The sequence below is a fragment of the Loxodonta africana genome, chromosome 3 (genome assembly GCF_030014295.1).
Source record: "Loxodonta africana isolate mLoxAfr1 chromosome 3, mLoxAfr1.hap2, whole genome shotgun sequence".
Classification (NCBI taxonomy): domain Eukaryota; kingdom Metazoa; phylum Chordata; class Mammalia; order Proboscidea; family Elephantidae; genus Loxodonta; species Loxodonta africana.
Genome location: NC_087344.1, coordinates 105,157,581 through 105,175,757, shown reverse-complemented (window position 1 = coordinate 105,175,757; position 18,177 = coordinate 105,157,581). Strand labels below are relative to the sequence as shown.

Below are 18,177 nucleotides of genomic sequence, written 5' to 3'. Positions count from 1 at the left end.
TTTTAAAATATGTATAGGGCTCACATGATTTAAGAATGGACAAGATCCAGTTCTAAGACTAAAGATCTCTTATCTAAGGTCCAACTGTTTATATTTATTACTGTTGTTGTTAGCTGCCACCGAGTTGGCTCCTGACTCATGTCTACCCCACGCACAATGGAACGAACTGCTGCCTGGGGGATTGGACAATTATGATTCATATGGTTTTCATTGGCTTATTTTTGGAAGTAGATCCACAGGTCTTTCTTCCTAGTCTGTCTCAGTCTGAAGCTCTGCTGAAACCTGGTCAGCACTGACAGAAGGGTGGTAGCTACACATAAGGTGCACTGGCCAGGAATTGAACCTGGGTCTCTGGCATTGAAGGCAAGAATTTAACAACTAAAACACAAGTGTCTCATACTTATTAATGATTAGTATTAACACATCTACATATGGCCAGATATAGTCCATGGCCATGATGACTTAAAATGTTTGCCTTACAGAACTGTGAAATCTTCCAATTAGGAAAAACTTTAGCAATAATTATCTCTAGTTCATTTTTCATAAACTTCAACCATTATAATTTTACCTTCAAAATCTTGGTCAAATTTATTAATATTTTTATTTAATTACATTTGTTATTTAGGTATATTTATTTTAAAAAGACAAATATATTTATTTTAATAAGAATATTGAAAAAATACATAATTATCAAAAAAAGTTTGTCCAGGTATAACTTAAATACATACTCCCTATAACCCTGGTGGCTTAGTGGTTAACAGTTCAGCTGCTAACCAAAAGGTCAGCAGTTTGAATCTACCAATTGCTCCTTGGAAACCCTGTAAGGTTTTCCTACTCTGTCCTATAGGGTTGCTATGAGTTGGAATTGACTCGACGGCAACAGGTTTGGTTTTTATAACAACTCTGTGAGGTAGGTACCATTATCCTTGTTTCACAGATGAGGAAACTGAGGCTTAGAGAAGCTAAGCAACTTCCCAAAGCCAACTTGTAAGTAAAAGAGGTATGATTCAAACCCAAATCTGTCTAGCTGTAAAACAAACTATTTTTAATCATATTCTTTAATTACTTCCCAAGACCAGGAAGGCTTTCTTTCTCCACTTAAGTTCAACATGAACTTCCTCACTTGCAAAATGCAGACATTTTTAGAGGGACTGGAAGGCAGGAAAGAATAACTGAAAAAGTGTTCTGCAAAATACCACAGCAGTCAGAAAATCCAGGTAAAAGTGGAGCATGAAGGTTTGAAAAAAGAAAGCTAAGGATTCTTACGCCGATTCACCTCTAGTAACTCACAATTAACTGTTTCCATTTTTGAATCTTCATTAAACAAGCTGAGGGAGTTCTATAATTTAGAAAGTGCTAGTGGTCAGCTTATGGCTGTTCACTCCAGAGATGCCTACACACATTTGGTTGGAAAGTGAGTTCAAGTCAAAGGCAAGAAGACTCACTTAAGAGAAGGGTGGTCCTCACTTGCCATTGCCTGCTGCAAACAGCTATTATCAGATATCTCTTTAATATGCTACCAGATGGTCCCTGTTTTGTCCATCTTTATCACTCAGTTTTATCTCCAGAACTGCCCTGGTTTTTTAAGATTCACCCCAAAAGTGGGTTTGTGGCTGCGTCAACTGCTTCTGGTGAAGAGGGTGGAGCACATTGCAGTTGCCCCAAGTAGCCATTCAGCCTTCAGAGCAGAGGTCCAGCCTCTGAAGAAGGATACTCCTTCCAACCTGCTTACTCAGCATGTATCCTTGTTACATGAATATTCCCAGAAGTACAGTTAAGGCCTCGTGGATGTTAAACTGAACTAAATGAGACATTTCTGGAGGACAGAAACTACCAAAAGGTAGACCAGTGATGACCTAAATCCTTAACTCAGCACCTTCAAAATAGAAACCAGTTTTTACTCCAAAATATGTTGACCTATGTTCCCCCAAACTTCTGAATGTGCTCATGATCATCTTCTCACGCCAGTAAACATTCTTCTACAGCTGGTTCTATTTTATCATATCCCTATATGGATGCGACACAATTTCCTTGACTAATCTCCTATTATTAGAGATTTAGGGAATATATAATTTTCTCTATTCTAGATGGTACTACTATGGTTTTCTTTATGACTTAATTTTTATAAACATAACTGATTTTCTTGCGATGTTCCCCCACATGGCCAGAGCACATGAGACCCATGTATTTGAAGTTCATGGAATTTTTTCTGATGCTACCCACCTGCCACATTTCTCTGCTTTAAAGAACAACAGTGGCTCTCTGCTGTATCACATTTTACCCTAATATGTACTTTTATGTACAGTATTCGCCACCCCCCCAATAATTTATAAAGTTCTTGAGAGTAGAATTCAAATGAATTCAAATTCCAACAAATAGTTATTAAACACTGAAAACTCCCAGGTGCTGGGGCACAAATGGGTGAGGTGTAACCCCTGCCCAGAACAGCATGGGAGGCTGGTTCACCGCTGACAAGGGATGACGCATTAAATTCTACATTATAATAGAAAACCAGTTGCCTTTGAGGTGACTCCACCTCCTGGCAATCCCACGTGAGTCAAAGCAGAACTGTGCTCCACAGGGTTTTGAACCGCTGATATTTCAGAAGTAAATCACCAGAACTTTCTTCTAAGGCACCTCTAGGTGGACTTGAACTTCCGACCTTTCTGTCAGCAGTGGAGCATGTTAATCGTTTGCGCCACCCAGGGACTCCGCACTATAATAGAGGTGTATTAAAATTGGTATGGGAACAAAGATGAAGGAACAATGAATTTTTCCAGGCACAAAGGGAAATAAGGGGAAAGAAAAACAGGTAATAGAAACCAATGGAAAGGGTATTTGCTGAGTTAGGCCAAGAAACATTAATGGAAATTCACCAGGTGGGAAAGTAATGGGTGGGAAATAGACAGAGCAGATTCTCCAGAAACCAAGCCAAACCAAACCAAATCTGATGCTGTCAAGTTGATTCTGACTCATAGCGACCCTGCGGGAAAGAGCAGAACTGTCCCATAGGGTTTCCAAGGGGCAGCTGGTGGATTTGAACTGTTGAGCTCTTTAACCACTGTGCCACCAGGGCTCCAGTCAGGAACTACCAAATTTAAGTTGTCCTTCCCATACCTCCCCCACCCCAGATCACTAGTTCCACTTAGGAATTTATGAAGATCCCCAATTTTCTAGGCCAGGATTTCATAACCTTGGCACTACTGACATCTTGGGCCAGATAATTCTTTGTGGTGGGTGCTATCCTGCGCATTATAAATGTTTAGTTAGCAGCACCCCTGGCCTCTACTCACTAAATGCCAGTAGCAACATCTTCCCCCTACTCCTTAGTTACGACAATTAAAAAAGTCTCCAGGCATTGCCATATGTTTCCTAGTGCTGAAGAAATCATCCCTGGTTGAGACCCACTGTGCCAGGCATATTTCTGATTCCAGGGACTCCTCCTGTACTATACTATCTTTTCTTCCTATTCTGAAAATGACTTTTTTGGGGGGTTCAAAACTCAACTAGACTCTCATTTTATTTTTAGATAGGAGATATGTTTGTCAAAATTGTTAAGTTACTGTTTACCCTGACTATAAAAAAGGACCTCAACGTTGATTAAACATAATACTAAAAAAAAAAAAGGCAAAATGTTTCCTACGATATGGATGTTTATAAATATTACGGCTAATATTTGTTAAGAACTTTACAGGGTACGGAGCATTTTCACATTTGACTTCGCTGAATGCTTGCAACAATCTTGTGAAGTATTAATATTATTCCCATTCTAGAGATGAAGATGGGGTGGCTTAAAGACATGAAATATTCAAGACGACCTGGGTATTAAATGCTGGAGGTAGAATTCCAAACTGTACAACGCTTTCCATTTAGTTTAGTAAACAACTAGTATGAACGTCTTTAGGCCATTAACAGGGTCAGCCAGAGAAGGGCTCAACATTACCCAGATGGAGGAATAAGAAGATTTGGGAATGCCCTATTACCTTCACAGCCCACCAAGAAACCATATTAAGAAAAAACTTGCCTATAGAAGCAAAGCATCATTTAATCACCAAAAACAACGTTGTCTTCATCCCTTGTCTAGCTTTAGAGCACTTACTTGCTGTGCAAAAAGAGGAGTAATCCATACTAATCATTATAATATAATAATGTTAGCATGCAGTCACACATTTGTAAAGCATGTTAACATCCTTTGCTTATTCTAAACAGCCCTAGGAAAATTAGTATAATAAAGATTATTATCTACACTGACTAATAGAAAACTGAGCTTTAAAATAAACACTAAATAAATTAAGGTCACGCAGCTCATTAGAGGCTAAGTCAAACTTAAAATCAAGTTCTTTTTATCTCTGGATAAGTGATCTTTCCACTACAAATAATTTCCCAGCATCACATGACTCTAAACCCTTCCAGATATAAATATTACTAGGTCAAAAAATAAAAATATGCTCAACCATACAGACACTAGTTCTGTTTCGATATTATCTGAAACTACATTTCTCTTAGTAGCCTTAAAGGTAATATCTACTAAACTAAGAAGTGGAATTGTTTAGTTACTATTACCAAAGACATTTATACCGAAGACCCAAACCCACTGCTATTGAGTCAGTTCTGACTCATAGTAACCCTTTAAGACACAGTAGAACTGCTCCACAAGGTTTCCAAGGCTCTATTCTTTATCTTATAAAGACTTCCACATCCTTCAGGTTGGCAGCCGAACGCTTTAACCACTATGCCACCTGGATTCCTAAAGACAAACCAAAACCCACTGCCGTCAAGTCAGTTCCGACTCATAGCGAGCCTACAGCACAGAGTAGAACTATCCCATAGGGCTTTCCAAGGCCGTAAATCTCTATCGAAGCAGACTGTCACATCTTGCTCCCCAGTTGCAGCTGGTGGGTTCAAACCACCAGCCTTTTGGTTAGCAGCCGAGCATTTTAACCACTGCACCACTAGGGCTCCTTAAAGACAAATAAAAAATAAGCACTTCATAAATTAAGCCAGTTACCAGAAGCGGTGAGACTATCTTATTCATGGCTTATTAGTTGATTCATAGCTGCATTTACAATTTCCTAGGCTTTGCTAACTCTAACATTCAAGCAATAGTTGATACTACTGAGCTCAAATTCCAGCATGACAAAAAAATTAGGGAGGGTCCAGGAATTTCCTTGCAATAGAAAGTCGAGCCATACTTCTTAAAAAACTACTTGAAAAAATAAAGGTCTTATTCAAGATAAGAAATAAACTAAACACATTGCAATAAACAAACACATGTATTTTGAATACCCAATGGAAAGTTTAAGCAATCCAGTTCCCAGTTTAAACAAACAAACCAAGAAAATGGAAAGTCTTACTCCATCATGGAAGGTGGGATAGTACAGCAGTCTTGAATTGCAGTTAGGGGAGAGGTCAGGTGAGCTGTATAGGATGCCTCTACAACTTGCTTGTTCCGATTGACCACATCCAAGTAGCGGTTGAACTTCTCTCGGATTTTTTTGGCTAGCTGTGGGATAAGAGTGAGCAAAATAAATTGGAAGCCCAAGACAATAACCCACTGTGCTTTTTCTAATAATCTTATTAACTTACATCACAAGCTGCATATATTAAACTTCAGGTAAAACAAATACACACCCAAGTCTTATTCCACTGTGTGGATGGAGATAAAATTGCAAAATGCCCAGAAGTTACAGAAGGATACTCAGGCAACAATAACACAGTATCATCTGTCTTACAACACAAGCTGAAGCATTATTAATGTCTCATATGTTAAAATTCTATTAGAACAATATCTATCCATAAAACACCTGGTCAAAAAAAGGAAACATAAGACCATCGATATTACTACTGTCGGCCTGATAGTGGGCATTGGGAATTACGGGAGGAAAAATAATGACTAAAAGGATAAAACAGAAGAGACATTATCTATTACGGCTCTGGATTCACACAGAATTGGAGGGAGGGTAGAGAATACAAGAAGGAAAAAGATATTCAGTACTTCTTGCTGCACAACTCCAGGGGGCTCCACTCACAGCCGTCCATGTGAATGGCAATTCCCTGGAGTTGTACAATCAGACAGCCATATAAAACAAACTATATTGTGGAAATAAACTGTTGTTTGGTTTGTTACACCTTCAAGATATGACAAATGTCCTTCTTAACTGCTATGAACAGAACATTTCATCATGATTTACTTTCATGTGGGAATAACAAAAGCAAATTTGTAAGCACACTGCTTTTTCCTCCATTGTTCCCATCAAATACCACAGCTTAATTACAAATCTCCAAGGAAAACAGGGTTGTTTTTCTTCCCCTTAAACAAAATGTTGCCCAAATTAAATGACTGATAGAATTATAGTTAATTGGTTCTGTAGAGCTATTCATTATCAGCACGCTAGAGGAAAACTAATCATCTCCTTTGGGTCATGCGTCTCACACAATCCAATAGCTTGCAGGCTGAGAACATGAAACCAAATCAGAGTATCTTCATTAGTTATTTTCAAGCCAGTTTTAAAATATGCTTTTGTTACAGTGATATTCTTAAGCTTTCAGAGTCTCCGTTAAATAACAACCACTCACACTTGATAAGAATTGCACAAATAATTGTTGTTGTTGGGTGCCGTCAAGCTGGTTCTGACTCAGTGACCCTATGTACAACAGAATGAAATGCTGCCCAGCCCTACGTCATCCTCACAATCATTCTTATGCTTGAGCCTACTGTTGCAGCCACTGTGCCAAGTTTAGAAAAATTTTGGACATATCCAAAGAGTATGAATGTAATGTTTAATTTGATAATGTGTTGTCCAAATTTTAGCATTTTTCAAAAGAGGAGTTGTGTGTCTCAAACAGCAACAAGTCCACTGATAATTCTGCTCCCTGATTTACAGTTCTTACTATTAAGAAAGTATAGGTTTTTCTTTTTTTATTGTACTTTAGACGAAGGTTTACAGAAAAACTAGTTTCTCATCAAACTGTTAGTATACACATTGTTCTATGACATTGGTTAACAACTCCATGACATGTCAACACTCTCCCTTCTCAACCCTGGGTTCCTTATGACCAGCTATAGGTTTTCCTTGTTGATACTGCAATAAAACGTACAAACACACTTTAATTTCCCATCTTAATTTAGACCAGTGGCAATTTTGTGTCCCCCTCCTCTATGGGGACATCTGGCAATGTCTGGAGACATCTTTGGTTATCACAATTGGGAAAGGGGTGTTACCAGCATCTAGTGGGTAGAGACCAAGGATGCTGCTAAACACCCTACAATGCACAAGACTGTCCCCTACAACAAATAATTATTTAGCCCCAAATGTCAATAGTACCCCAGTTGAGAAACCCTGATTTAGAGAAAAATCAAAGATAATTATTATAATTCGTAATTCAGTCAATAGATCGCAAAATGCTCTTCTTTAGTTCTTCACCCATTCAATATGGTACGTTAAAGGGGAAAAATTTTTAACAAATTTCAACATTTACAAATTTCTATTTTGCTCTTTGTTTTTCCTTTCCCAATGTAACGTGAAAGAAGCATCACCTGTACCTGGAGTTCCTTAAAATGCAACCCAAGTACAAAATTAGGACTGTTCATTCATTGCTGGTAAATGTGCTCATGTATTTAAACAACAGATTGCACTAATGTAACAATCCTCTTTCCAAAACTCTCATGTTCAATGGGCAGCTGAGGGACACAGTAAGAGGTCCAGCTTTAAAAATGTGTATTTCCATTCGTTGTCACTCACTGCTGTCAGTGGGCCTTGATTCAACCTCTATGATCCATGGGGTTTCATTGGCTGCTTTTCAGAAATAGGTCACCAGGCCTTTCTTCCTGGTCTGTGCCCTGCATACCCCCTCATGACACTTTAATGCTATAATCTGTTGAGCATGTGCTTACCAAACTAGATTGTATATTCTCTCAGGGCAGGTAATATATATGTTTTTGTTCACTGTATCTTCAGCACACTGCCCGGCATTGTAGGCACATAAAAAATATTTAATAAATTAATATACGTTAAAAAAAATTCAAATGTGACAGTCATTAACCTTATCTTTTGGTCCAAATATGAACAACCTCTTTAAAAACATGAAACACTTATTTTTAAAATGCATAACAATTTGTATTTCTGGGAACTCCATCAAGAAACATGTTCTATCTTTTCTCTTTAGGTTCTAATTTCTTATAAAATAAATACCATTAATTTTTCACTGAGAAGTATCAATAGTGTAGTCCTTGATTGTCCTTGGGAATAAACGTTCTGTAACAGGATAAAAGGGAGGTGTGCTTGAAATGACGGAATTTGCCAATATTATCTTCACAAATTCACTTCAAAACGGAAATGAACGATGTAATCGTTGCTCTCTTCCACACATAACACAGGTAAACATACATGCATATGAATGCTCAGCTCCATCTGAGAAATAGCCAGGGATTTCCTCTATAAGTTCGAAGGAGACTAACTCTTAAAAAAGTCAAATCTAGCTAAACTTCAATACTGTAGAGTAGAAGTGGGGCACATCTGGCACTGTCTGTTGTTACTTAGCCCATGAGCTAAGACCAGTTCTTACAGTTTTCAATGGTTAAAAAAAAAAAAAAGACTATTTCATGACATGTAATAATTACATGAAATCCAAATTTCAATGTTTGTAAATACAGTTTAATTGGAAGACAGTCACAGTCATTTGCTTCCACATGATCTATGGCTGCTTTCATGCTGCAATGGCAGAGTTAAGTAGTTGTGACAGATACCTTATAGCTGCAATCCCTAAAATATTTACTCTCCGGCACTTTATAGAAGTCTGCCAACCTCTGGTCTACAGAGGGAATAGACAGGCTTTGCTGTAGGTTTAAGTTAGGGGTTCTAATATGCCCCCAAATCATAATCCTATCATGACCCTAGTATAGCAGGTTTTTGTTTTTTTAATTGCTACAATTTAACACCTCTCTATTGAGAGGTGGGGTCTATGTTTCTCCATTCACCTACTGCTTGAATCTGGGTCAGCTGTGACACCTTCTACCAATAGAGTGTGGAGAAAGTGACACTATGTAGTGTCCGAGGCTACAGCATAAAGGGCCGTGCAGCTTTGCCTGTCTCTCTTGGAATGCTCACCCTCTTGTTAGCTCCAGGCTACCATGCTGTAGGAATTCCAACACACATGGAGACATAAGTGCTCTGGTTGGCAGCTCCAGCTGAACAAGTCTTCAAGGCAGCGTGGCCCAGGCTCCAGACACAAGTCAAGAAGCTCCAGACGATTCCAGCTCCCAGGGTCTTTGCAGATGAGCTACAGACATCACGGAGCACACAAGCTATCCTTACTGTGCCTGCTTCGAATTCCTGACCCAATGAATTCGTAAGCTTAAAGAAAGAGTTTATGCCACCAAATTTGGAGTGGTTTGTTAGGTAGCAACAGATAAGCAGGATACCCAGGACAGAATGACTTCCATCTTAGGATAAGCAACTGAAGCTAAGCTAAAAAAGCTGCTTAAACCTAGGCACTACATCTAAATCATCAAAATTATCAAGATTGTACCCTATGGGTTGTTAACCAGTTGCAAAGATATTTCAGGGCTCTTTAAAAAATTATAATAGCTACCACATAGTTGTTACCGTGTACAGGGTACAATGACCCTACAGGGCAGGTATTGTTGCTCTGTATCACTGAGCTTAAGAGACTAACCCAGGGCCACAAAATAAGTGAGAAAAATCCCTCACTCACTTAAACTCATGACAGTCTTGTCTATGAAGGCTCTGTGTTTACCTGACAAACTACAGTGCCTCAGACAAACCAAGACTAAAACAAGATGTAATGGTGGCAGAACACTGGCTTGAAATATCATCATATCAAAAATCACAGAGGCTGAGAACGAAACTTCTGTTAACATAATTGGTCAAAGCACCGAGCAGACTGTCAGTGACTCCTCAGCACTGGGCTGGCCATGGAACTGTTCCTTGGGACGATGACTGGCTGATGAGAGAGGGGCTTTGACAGAGGTAGGAGTGGTCTGCACAAGGAGCAGAGGGAAGGAAATGTCCGCAGTTGGCTTCTTAGGGTCTCCCTCACGTGACATTCTTAACCAATGGAGAGCTTAGCACAGAACCAAGATTCTGATAGACACCTAGCAAAGCTCATAAACATAAGCTCTCTCCACCCAGATTCACACCTCTCAGTCAGAAACTCCTCAATCTTTCGTGTGTGATGCCCTAGCCTTCCTTATTTTAAAAAGTAATAATAATAATAACCGGGGTATTGAGTGCCAGCTATGCGCAGGACATTGTCCTAAGCACCTTACATGCATATATACCAATTTAATCCTCTGAAGAACCCACAGGTACACATCTCTACTTTCCAGATGCAGACAGTGAAGGTTAAGTAACTTGCCCAAGGCCAGGAAACTAGAAAGTGATGCAGTTAGGATCCAAACACAGTAATCTGGGTTCACAGTCCAAGCTTTCCACCAATATGCAACACTGCCGCTCTTTATAATACACACAGATAGCCCCTGCTCCCCTCAGGAACTTTATTCCAAAATCATTTTAACAAACACTGTGGAATCCTTAGCAGGATACCATAAGCCATACAGAGTCTCATCACTTTTTTTTTTTTTTTAAGAATTATGTATTTTTTTATTAATATGATTTAATTACAATTTTTCATACCCAAAACAAACCAAAACCATTGCCATCAAGTCAATTCCGACTCATAGCGACCCTACAGGGCAGAAAAGAACTGCCCCACAGGGCTTCCAAGGCCGTAATCTTTACAGAAGCAGGCTGCCACATCTTTCTCCCACACAGTGGCTAGCAGGTTCAAACCACCTTTCAGTTAGCAGTCGAGTGCTTTAACCACTGTGCCACCAGGGCGCCTTCAAATTCTTCATCGTTTCTATGAAGTTCAAGCACTTTGACAAAGTTTCGATTTGCTGAATTCTCCTACCCAGAGGTGTGGGAGGGGATGGGGGGAAGAGGGACACTTGCCCCTGGGAACAAGCCCAAGAGAGTGCCAGAGGAGGCATGGAATGGTGTCACTAATGTGAAGGGTGCCTGACTGAGGCAGCTGTGGACAAGAAGGGGAAGGGTTTCTGCTGGGGTGCTTCAGCTATGAACGTCTATTCTCCTTGAAATTGGGGGAGCAACTTAGAGACTGCCCCTGCTACCACCAATATATATTAAAAAAAAAAAAAAAGGATAGGGCCAAATTTGAAATAATGAATTCTCCTTTGCCTATCTAATGGAGTCCTGGTGGCACAGGGGTTAAAGCACTCAGCTGCTAACCAAAGGGTTGGCAGTTCAAACCCACCAGCTGCTCCTCAGGAGAAAGATGTGGCAGTCTGCTTTCAGAAAGGTTTACAGCCTTGGAAACCTTATGGGGCAGGGCAGTTCTACTCTGTTCTATGGGGTTGCTATGAGTCAAAATCAACTTGAGGGCAGTTGGTTTTTTGTTTTTAAAGGAGCCCTGGTGGCGCAAATGGTTAAGTGCTCGGCTGCTAACTGAAAGACTGGGCTTTGAACTCACCCACTGGCTCTGGAGGAGAAAGACCTGGTGATCTGCTTCCATAAATACACAGTAAAGAAAACTCTGTGCAGTAGTCCTACTCTGTTCACGTGGGATCACTATGAGTCAGGACCAACTCAATGGCACCTAACAACACTGTGGTATAGTTCCTGGGTGGCACAAACGGTTAAGTGCTCGAATACTAATCAAAAGGTTGGCAGTTTGATCCTACCCAGAGCTTCTCAGAAGAGAAGCCTGGTGATCTGCTTCTGAAAGGTTCCAGCCTTGAAAACCCTATGAAGTACAGTTCTACTCTACACACACAGGGTCACCATGAGTCCGATGGCTACGGGTTTGGTTTCCAGTTTATTGCGGTGTGTCACATCAAACTGACTTAAACTGATCTAATTACTCACTGATCTGGTTACTCCAGGGTGTTTTGTTTGTTTGCAACTTGGATAAAGAGAACAGAATGGGGTATTGTCCTTTTCTCCCAGGCACTGAATTTCAGAATTCAATGATACTTCCTCAGGATTTTCACCTTAGTTAACTTGTCTGTCATCACAGGGTAGTAAGAGAAAATGATAATTCCCATTTTACAAGTGCTCTTACCTCCCTTGACCCCACTGCCTGAAATGACCTCCCTGTGCCCTTCTGACAAGGAATGTGATCTGATGGTGACTCACTATGGAAACCTCCACTCAGGCTCCACTGAGGGAAATTTTTTTTTCCCTCCCTCTAATAGTAATCTCTTTCAGCATGCCAGCCAAACCCAGGTTGCTCTGCAAGCACAACAGAATCTATTAGAGAAAAGGGAGCCCACTGAGAGACTAAATCCTGAATGTATCTGTTAAAAGGAAGATGACTGACTCCCAACATGTCACCTTCCAAGAGGCCAGACCGACTCGAGGTCTGCATCCTGTCACGATCCCTGCAGACAGGAGCAAACAAAGGACATTCTCAACAAAAGCTACAGGTGGACCCACAATCCTCCTCAGTGTAATTAAAAACATTTTTCTTTCCACAGTTCAGCTTTCATCTTTTATCCTTCTTTATCCTCTCCCCTTCATTCCCTAAGGGGTTCCTGAATGCTGATGAGACGACGGGACTAAAACCATCTTGTCATCTTTGGGGTCAATTCTTAGGCTAGCCAACATCCAGTCATGGGTCAAATGATCTGTAGGTAGCACGCTGGTCCCCATGGGAACGGATTCTAATTTGTCATCATCTCCAGTGACAACGTTTCATCACAACATCAATGAATTTCTTTCTTGCTGAATTTCGCTTCCCTTAATTTTCCCATAGACATTTTTGTTATTTGCATACTTCCCCAGAACCTTTTTTTTTTTTTTTTTTAACCTTAGCTTTACACTTCTAAAGGTTGGGGGTGGGGTGGGAGCTCGGCTGGAAAAAGGTTAAAAGAAAACAAAAATGTAAAGGCACAGCACACTATTTATGTCCACTTCCTAAAAGGAAGGGCCGGAAAGAGTTTTGAATGTTAGGGAAAGCTTTATTTAAAATATATAACAATGAGGCTGACAGGCACAGACAGGAAATATACCCTAGGGGACTGGAGTTTCACAGCAAAATTCCTAGTGAATGTAGAAGAGTTTAACATTTGACATTCAAAAACCTTTGTGCTGTGATAAGAATTTAATAGTTGATCCCTCTTTCCTTCACCTCCAGCCTTATTACTCAGGAATAAACCTTTCGTTTACTTTCGCAGCAAGTTTCAGGGTTTAGTTATTTAAATGTCTATGACTTAGAAATAATTTTATAAAGAATGGTAAGCACAAATATTTAACATCTCTGAGCAATACCACACCATCGCGTTCCAGAGTTCAAGTGGAAAACATTCTCATTATTTCATGTTGCAGGCTGTACACAGCATATAAGAAACCCTCTAAGTCTTTGCTATCATTTTGTTATTAACAGTTGTGATGTTCCAGGCAGAACAGACGCCAAGCTCACCATCTATTTGCTGAGAATTTCAGCAAGTTCCTTGACTTCCCTTATGCTCGATTTTCTTATGAGTAAATTACAAATAATACACCTTGAGGGCTTATTTGAGGTTCAAAATAAACAGTAAATATACAAAGCCCAGGCAGGATAAGTACAAAGGATTATTACTGTTACATTCCAGTCTCCGGACTAGAAAGTACATGGGTCAGTGATAGGGAAATAATGTGTCGTTTAAATTTTCTAACAACAGAGCTATAAGTGAAGGGGGAGAGATGCCCTGAACGTTAGCCATTTTATTCCTTTAACTCCTTCTCATACTTAACCCTGTACATGACGCCTAGAACACGAGAGTTTGCAGAAAAGCGTATTTTTCTTAGATGAACAGGAACATGGTACAAAGGACTTAGGGTTTGGACTCAAACAAATTCAAATTAAATCCAGCTCTGCCACTTAACTAGCTAAAGGCAAATTATTTCTCTAAGCCTCAATTTAATTACCTCTAAACTAGGAATAATAGTAGCTGCTTCATGATATTGTTTGGGAACCAAGTGGGATGAAGTTTATAAAGTATTAGCAGAGCGACTAGCATATTGTGAATGCCAAGTAAACGGTGGCAGCTGTTGTTTATTATTATTTGGTGGAACTTACCATAATTGCTCAGGGCCTCTGAATGGGAATCCAAAGAACAGATTCTCTGCCCTTGGAGGAGGGTGAGTAGTCAACACAGTCAGGATGGGTGTGTTAACACAGGGCTGTGATCCTTACTACAGCTGTCAGTGCCTCTTCCAAAGCACCATGTCATGTAGGTTAGATAATTACAGCTCGGGATTCTTCTGGGGTCCTCTCTTTAAAGTTAAGGATATAATCTTGCCTTTACTCCATGTAGCCCTTTACCATTTTCAAAGCATTTGTACATGAGTTGTTTCATTTGTGCCTTATAACAACCATGGGAGCTGGGCAGGGCAGTATTTCCTGCCCCAATTTTACAAGCAAGGAAATGAAGGCTAGTGGTTTGCCCAAGCTCACGAAAACAGAAAGACCGTTTCTGCTAATTTCCAGCTCAGCTCGCCTCCTGCTACACAGCTCCCCTGAATTGCAGATTAATTTACTTAAGTTCCGCTCATTCTTCCAGTCCCAGTCCAATTTCAGCCTCTTTGAAGCCTCCTTTGGCCCTTCTTTTCCAAAATTTCCTAGGACTCACCACTTATTTCCTGCCTCATATCATTGATGATCTTTCCTTATATAAGGATCCCATTTTTCCCCCAAGAGACCAATAACATAACAGTAATTAGCATTTACTGATTGCTTGCTACATGCCAGGCACTGTGCAAAGTACAACTTTACATGATGCCTATTCATCCTCACAACAACCCTTAGTAATCACTATATGCCATTTTTATAAGATGGTTCAGGTGGATTAAACCAGTTAATTGAATAATTAGATCAAATCCATATTCAATATGCTTTTTCATCCTTCTAATATATATATATATATATATATTTAATATATTACCTAGTATTATTGTATGCATTTGCCTCCATACAACAGACCATTACTTGCCATATTGGAAAAATCTGTTTCGGGTTCTAGAAAAGGGCAGATGACCTATGAATGCTGCTCAGATCTAGTTCAAGCCAATCAGAAGCTTCTGGGCCTGTCTGGTTCCCCACGTTTATCTGCCTCCTGGGTTATATCAGCTGCCAAAAAGAGCTCTAGTTCAGAAAGGGTATCCTAATGGCAATGGGCCATAGTCATGATGTGACTACTCATCTCGTCTAGTTTTGGCCTCATGAAATTACTCAGTTATAGAGCAGACCTGGACACAGCAAGCAATGATATAGGGCAAGAGAGATGAAGCCCCAGAGATGGAATAGGGTCAGTCTGAATTTCCAGTGGCCCAGGAAGGCCTCAGAGTTGTGTCACGGATGTGTGGGAATAGCCCATCCAAGGGAAAATCAGGGCAGCTGCTGACAGACGATCTGCAGGTGGACCAGGAAGATTTATGTGAAGGCTGTCTGGCCTCCAGGGTCACATACTCCAATCCTGGGAGAGGTGGGGCCTCTGCGCTGAGCTGGGGAAGAGTGCAATGGAAAAAACAGAAGGCAAGTACTGACATGCCAGAGAACCGGAGGAGGCCGAGGGCTAGGAACCAGTTGAGAGTGGCAGCTTCTCTCTTTAAGCAAAATTCAGGTATGGTTTAAAGGTTATAATGGGGTTTGCTTGGGCCAACCGTTTGTATTAGGTATTCCAGGAGAGTCATGGAAATACACACCCAAGCCTCCCAGAAAGCCAAGGTTATCAATGCAAGGGGTAGATGGACTCTTGCCCTATTTTTCACCCCACTCTACTCTTTTTTTTTTTTCTACCCTTAAGGACCTGATCATAACAAAAGAAACAATGGGAAGGGTGGACTTCAGTCCACTTCTCTTCACTTCACTCTGTCATGGGAGCCCCTGAGCTGAGGTTTCTTTAAACCTGAAATAAGCAAGTGCTCAAGCCTTGAAAGTATACAGCCTATTTCTTCACAACAGGGAAAAAGAAGTTCAACCCAGTCTTGACCTTAGAAAGAACTGAGAGGTTGAGCACTAGGGAGAAGGAAAAGTGGAGCCATGGCATGTAGAATAATCTCTAACATTTTACTTCATAACTTTGGAGATAAGTTCATGGAGGATATTAATCAAGGAGGAGAAAGAAAAAAATTACCCTGGGTTCATGAACTAAGGAATTCTCTGGTGGCCTATGAAAGACACACTCAACTGTGGCAAAGAAAAGCATGTCTAGTCCCTCTACTCTTAACGTGTAAAGCTCTTTTTTAAAGTACAGATAACTGTGCATAACTTATAAACACCAAGAGTAACTCGGATGCCTTCCTAGTAAAAGGGTGGCAACTAAAGCAGCTTGGGTGTCCATGCCGTTCAGGCTGGGAGGGCTCCGGGAACCTGCAATTTCACTCCAGCCGTGACTTATTTCCCCACACTCAATGCAAAAAATATTCCGTCATGAACCAACCTTGCAACCTGGGCCAAACCCTGGCACACAGCAGGGACTCAGGAAATGTTTGGTGCGAAAGTGAAGGATGAAAGCTGATCTGGCCTCCAGTTACAGCCCAGCTAACCAGAACATTTTACAGTTCTTCATGGGCCCCTTTGACCATATATTGATCAAACACTTGCCAGCAAGTGTTAAATGCTCAGTAATGAGGCGGAGAGATGACACCGACCGGGACACAAAAATCTGCTACCACTAAACCCTGGCACTGGCCAAGAACTTATTAGCCATTTTAAAACTTTAGTGATACATAGTTCTTCCAATGGCAATTGTTGTTAACTGCCATCAAGTTGATTCTGACTCTTGTTGACCCCATGTGTGCAGTATAAAAGTGTCTCCTAGTGGAGCCCTGGTGGCACAGTGGCTAAGAGCTCGGCTGCTAACCAAAAGGCCAGCAGTTCGAAATCACCAGCTGCTCCTTGGAAGCCCCATGGGGCAGTTCTACTCTGCCCTATAGGATAGCTATGAGTAGGAATCGGCTCCACAGCAACAGGCAGGTTTAGTCCCCTGTTACATATAGATAAGCCAGTGCAAGACAGAGCCCAATGCATAGTGTATTTGAAGTAACAAATTTCCACAAAGTAGGTCTGCTTTAAGTTCAAAGCAAAAAAATAGTACAAGGGAAAATACCTTCTAAAATTTTATTTCTTCAGCTGTTGAAGACTGCCCTCGAATATCTATATCACCTGAGCCTTGAGTATGGCATGAAAACCTTGGGAGATAGGAACACTCCCCTGGCCCTACCTGCAAACAATGAAGCCTGCTTCTAAGGTGCTTATGTCACTGAATAGAGAAAAGGCATTTCTTGGCTTTAGTTTCAAGATACTTTGAGCAATAGCAAAGCAAATCCTGAGATTCAGGGGCCTTTACAAGGTAAGCATATAGCTATTTCTGTTCAAGAAGTCTCGGGGAAGAAAAACACCACAATCTGAACAAAATTCTATGCAAGCCACATTACCAGGTCACAGGCTAAAATGAGTGCTGATTCAGAAGTACGAATTATATATAGTTTTTAAATCAGGGAGAAAAAAAAGAAAACCAACGAAACCCACACATACCACTTAGATGAGATGCAAATGTTGTTTACTAGTGGGAAATGCATTGCCTGCTGCTAAGACTTTCTAGAAACAACAAAAAGAAATGTTTCCCACGTGGACTCCAAACCAGAGGAACAAGGATATTTGCTTCAACCACAACAATTTTATTATACCCTTCTCTGAACTATTCTGTGTGTTCCCTTGCCAAGGTGCATCTGATATTATTCTCTAACTTACAGTTGGATTTAGGAAGGTCTTTGCAGCCCCTATCTGATGACAGGGCGGATTGCAAAGAGAAGAACTAGGGGTATGTCTGCTCTCTGTTGGCTGTTTGTTTCCGTAGGAGTCACTGCTAACACCTTCCCCTAGAGTTTGGTGCTATGGTGGGCCTGACGTGGGCATCAGTTGATGTGACAGTGACACTTTCGGATGACTCTGCAGAAGAACTGACATGAGCTTTGCAGCATATAACAGGACTAAATCCATTCCCGTTGCCGTCCAGTCAATTCCGACTAAAAAAAAAAAAATCCGACTCATAGTGACCCTATAAAAAACCATGCAGTGCTGTTGAGTCGATTCCGACTCATAGCGACCCTATAGGACAGAGTAGAACTGCCCCATAGAGTTTCCAAGGAGTGC

At 40.7% G+C, this 18,177-nt stretch overlaps 1 protein-coding gene across 1 annotated transcript in view; it reads right to left on the bottom strand.

Annotated features, from left to right (window-relative positions):
* The window catches only part of CACHD1 (cache domain containing 1), a 294,726-nt gene that overhangs the window by 139,638 nt on the left and 136,911 nt on the right, over positions 1 to 18,177 (bottom strand). Inside the window, exon 3 of the mRNA XM_003411041.4 lies at positions 5,355 to 5,503. Coding sequence (XP_003411089.1) covers positions 5,355 to 5,503 — 149 coding nt within the window. The remainder of the gene's footprint in view (positions 1 to 5,354; positions 5,504 to 18,177) is intronic.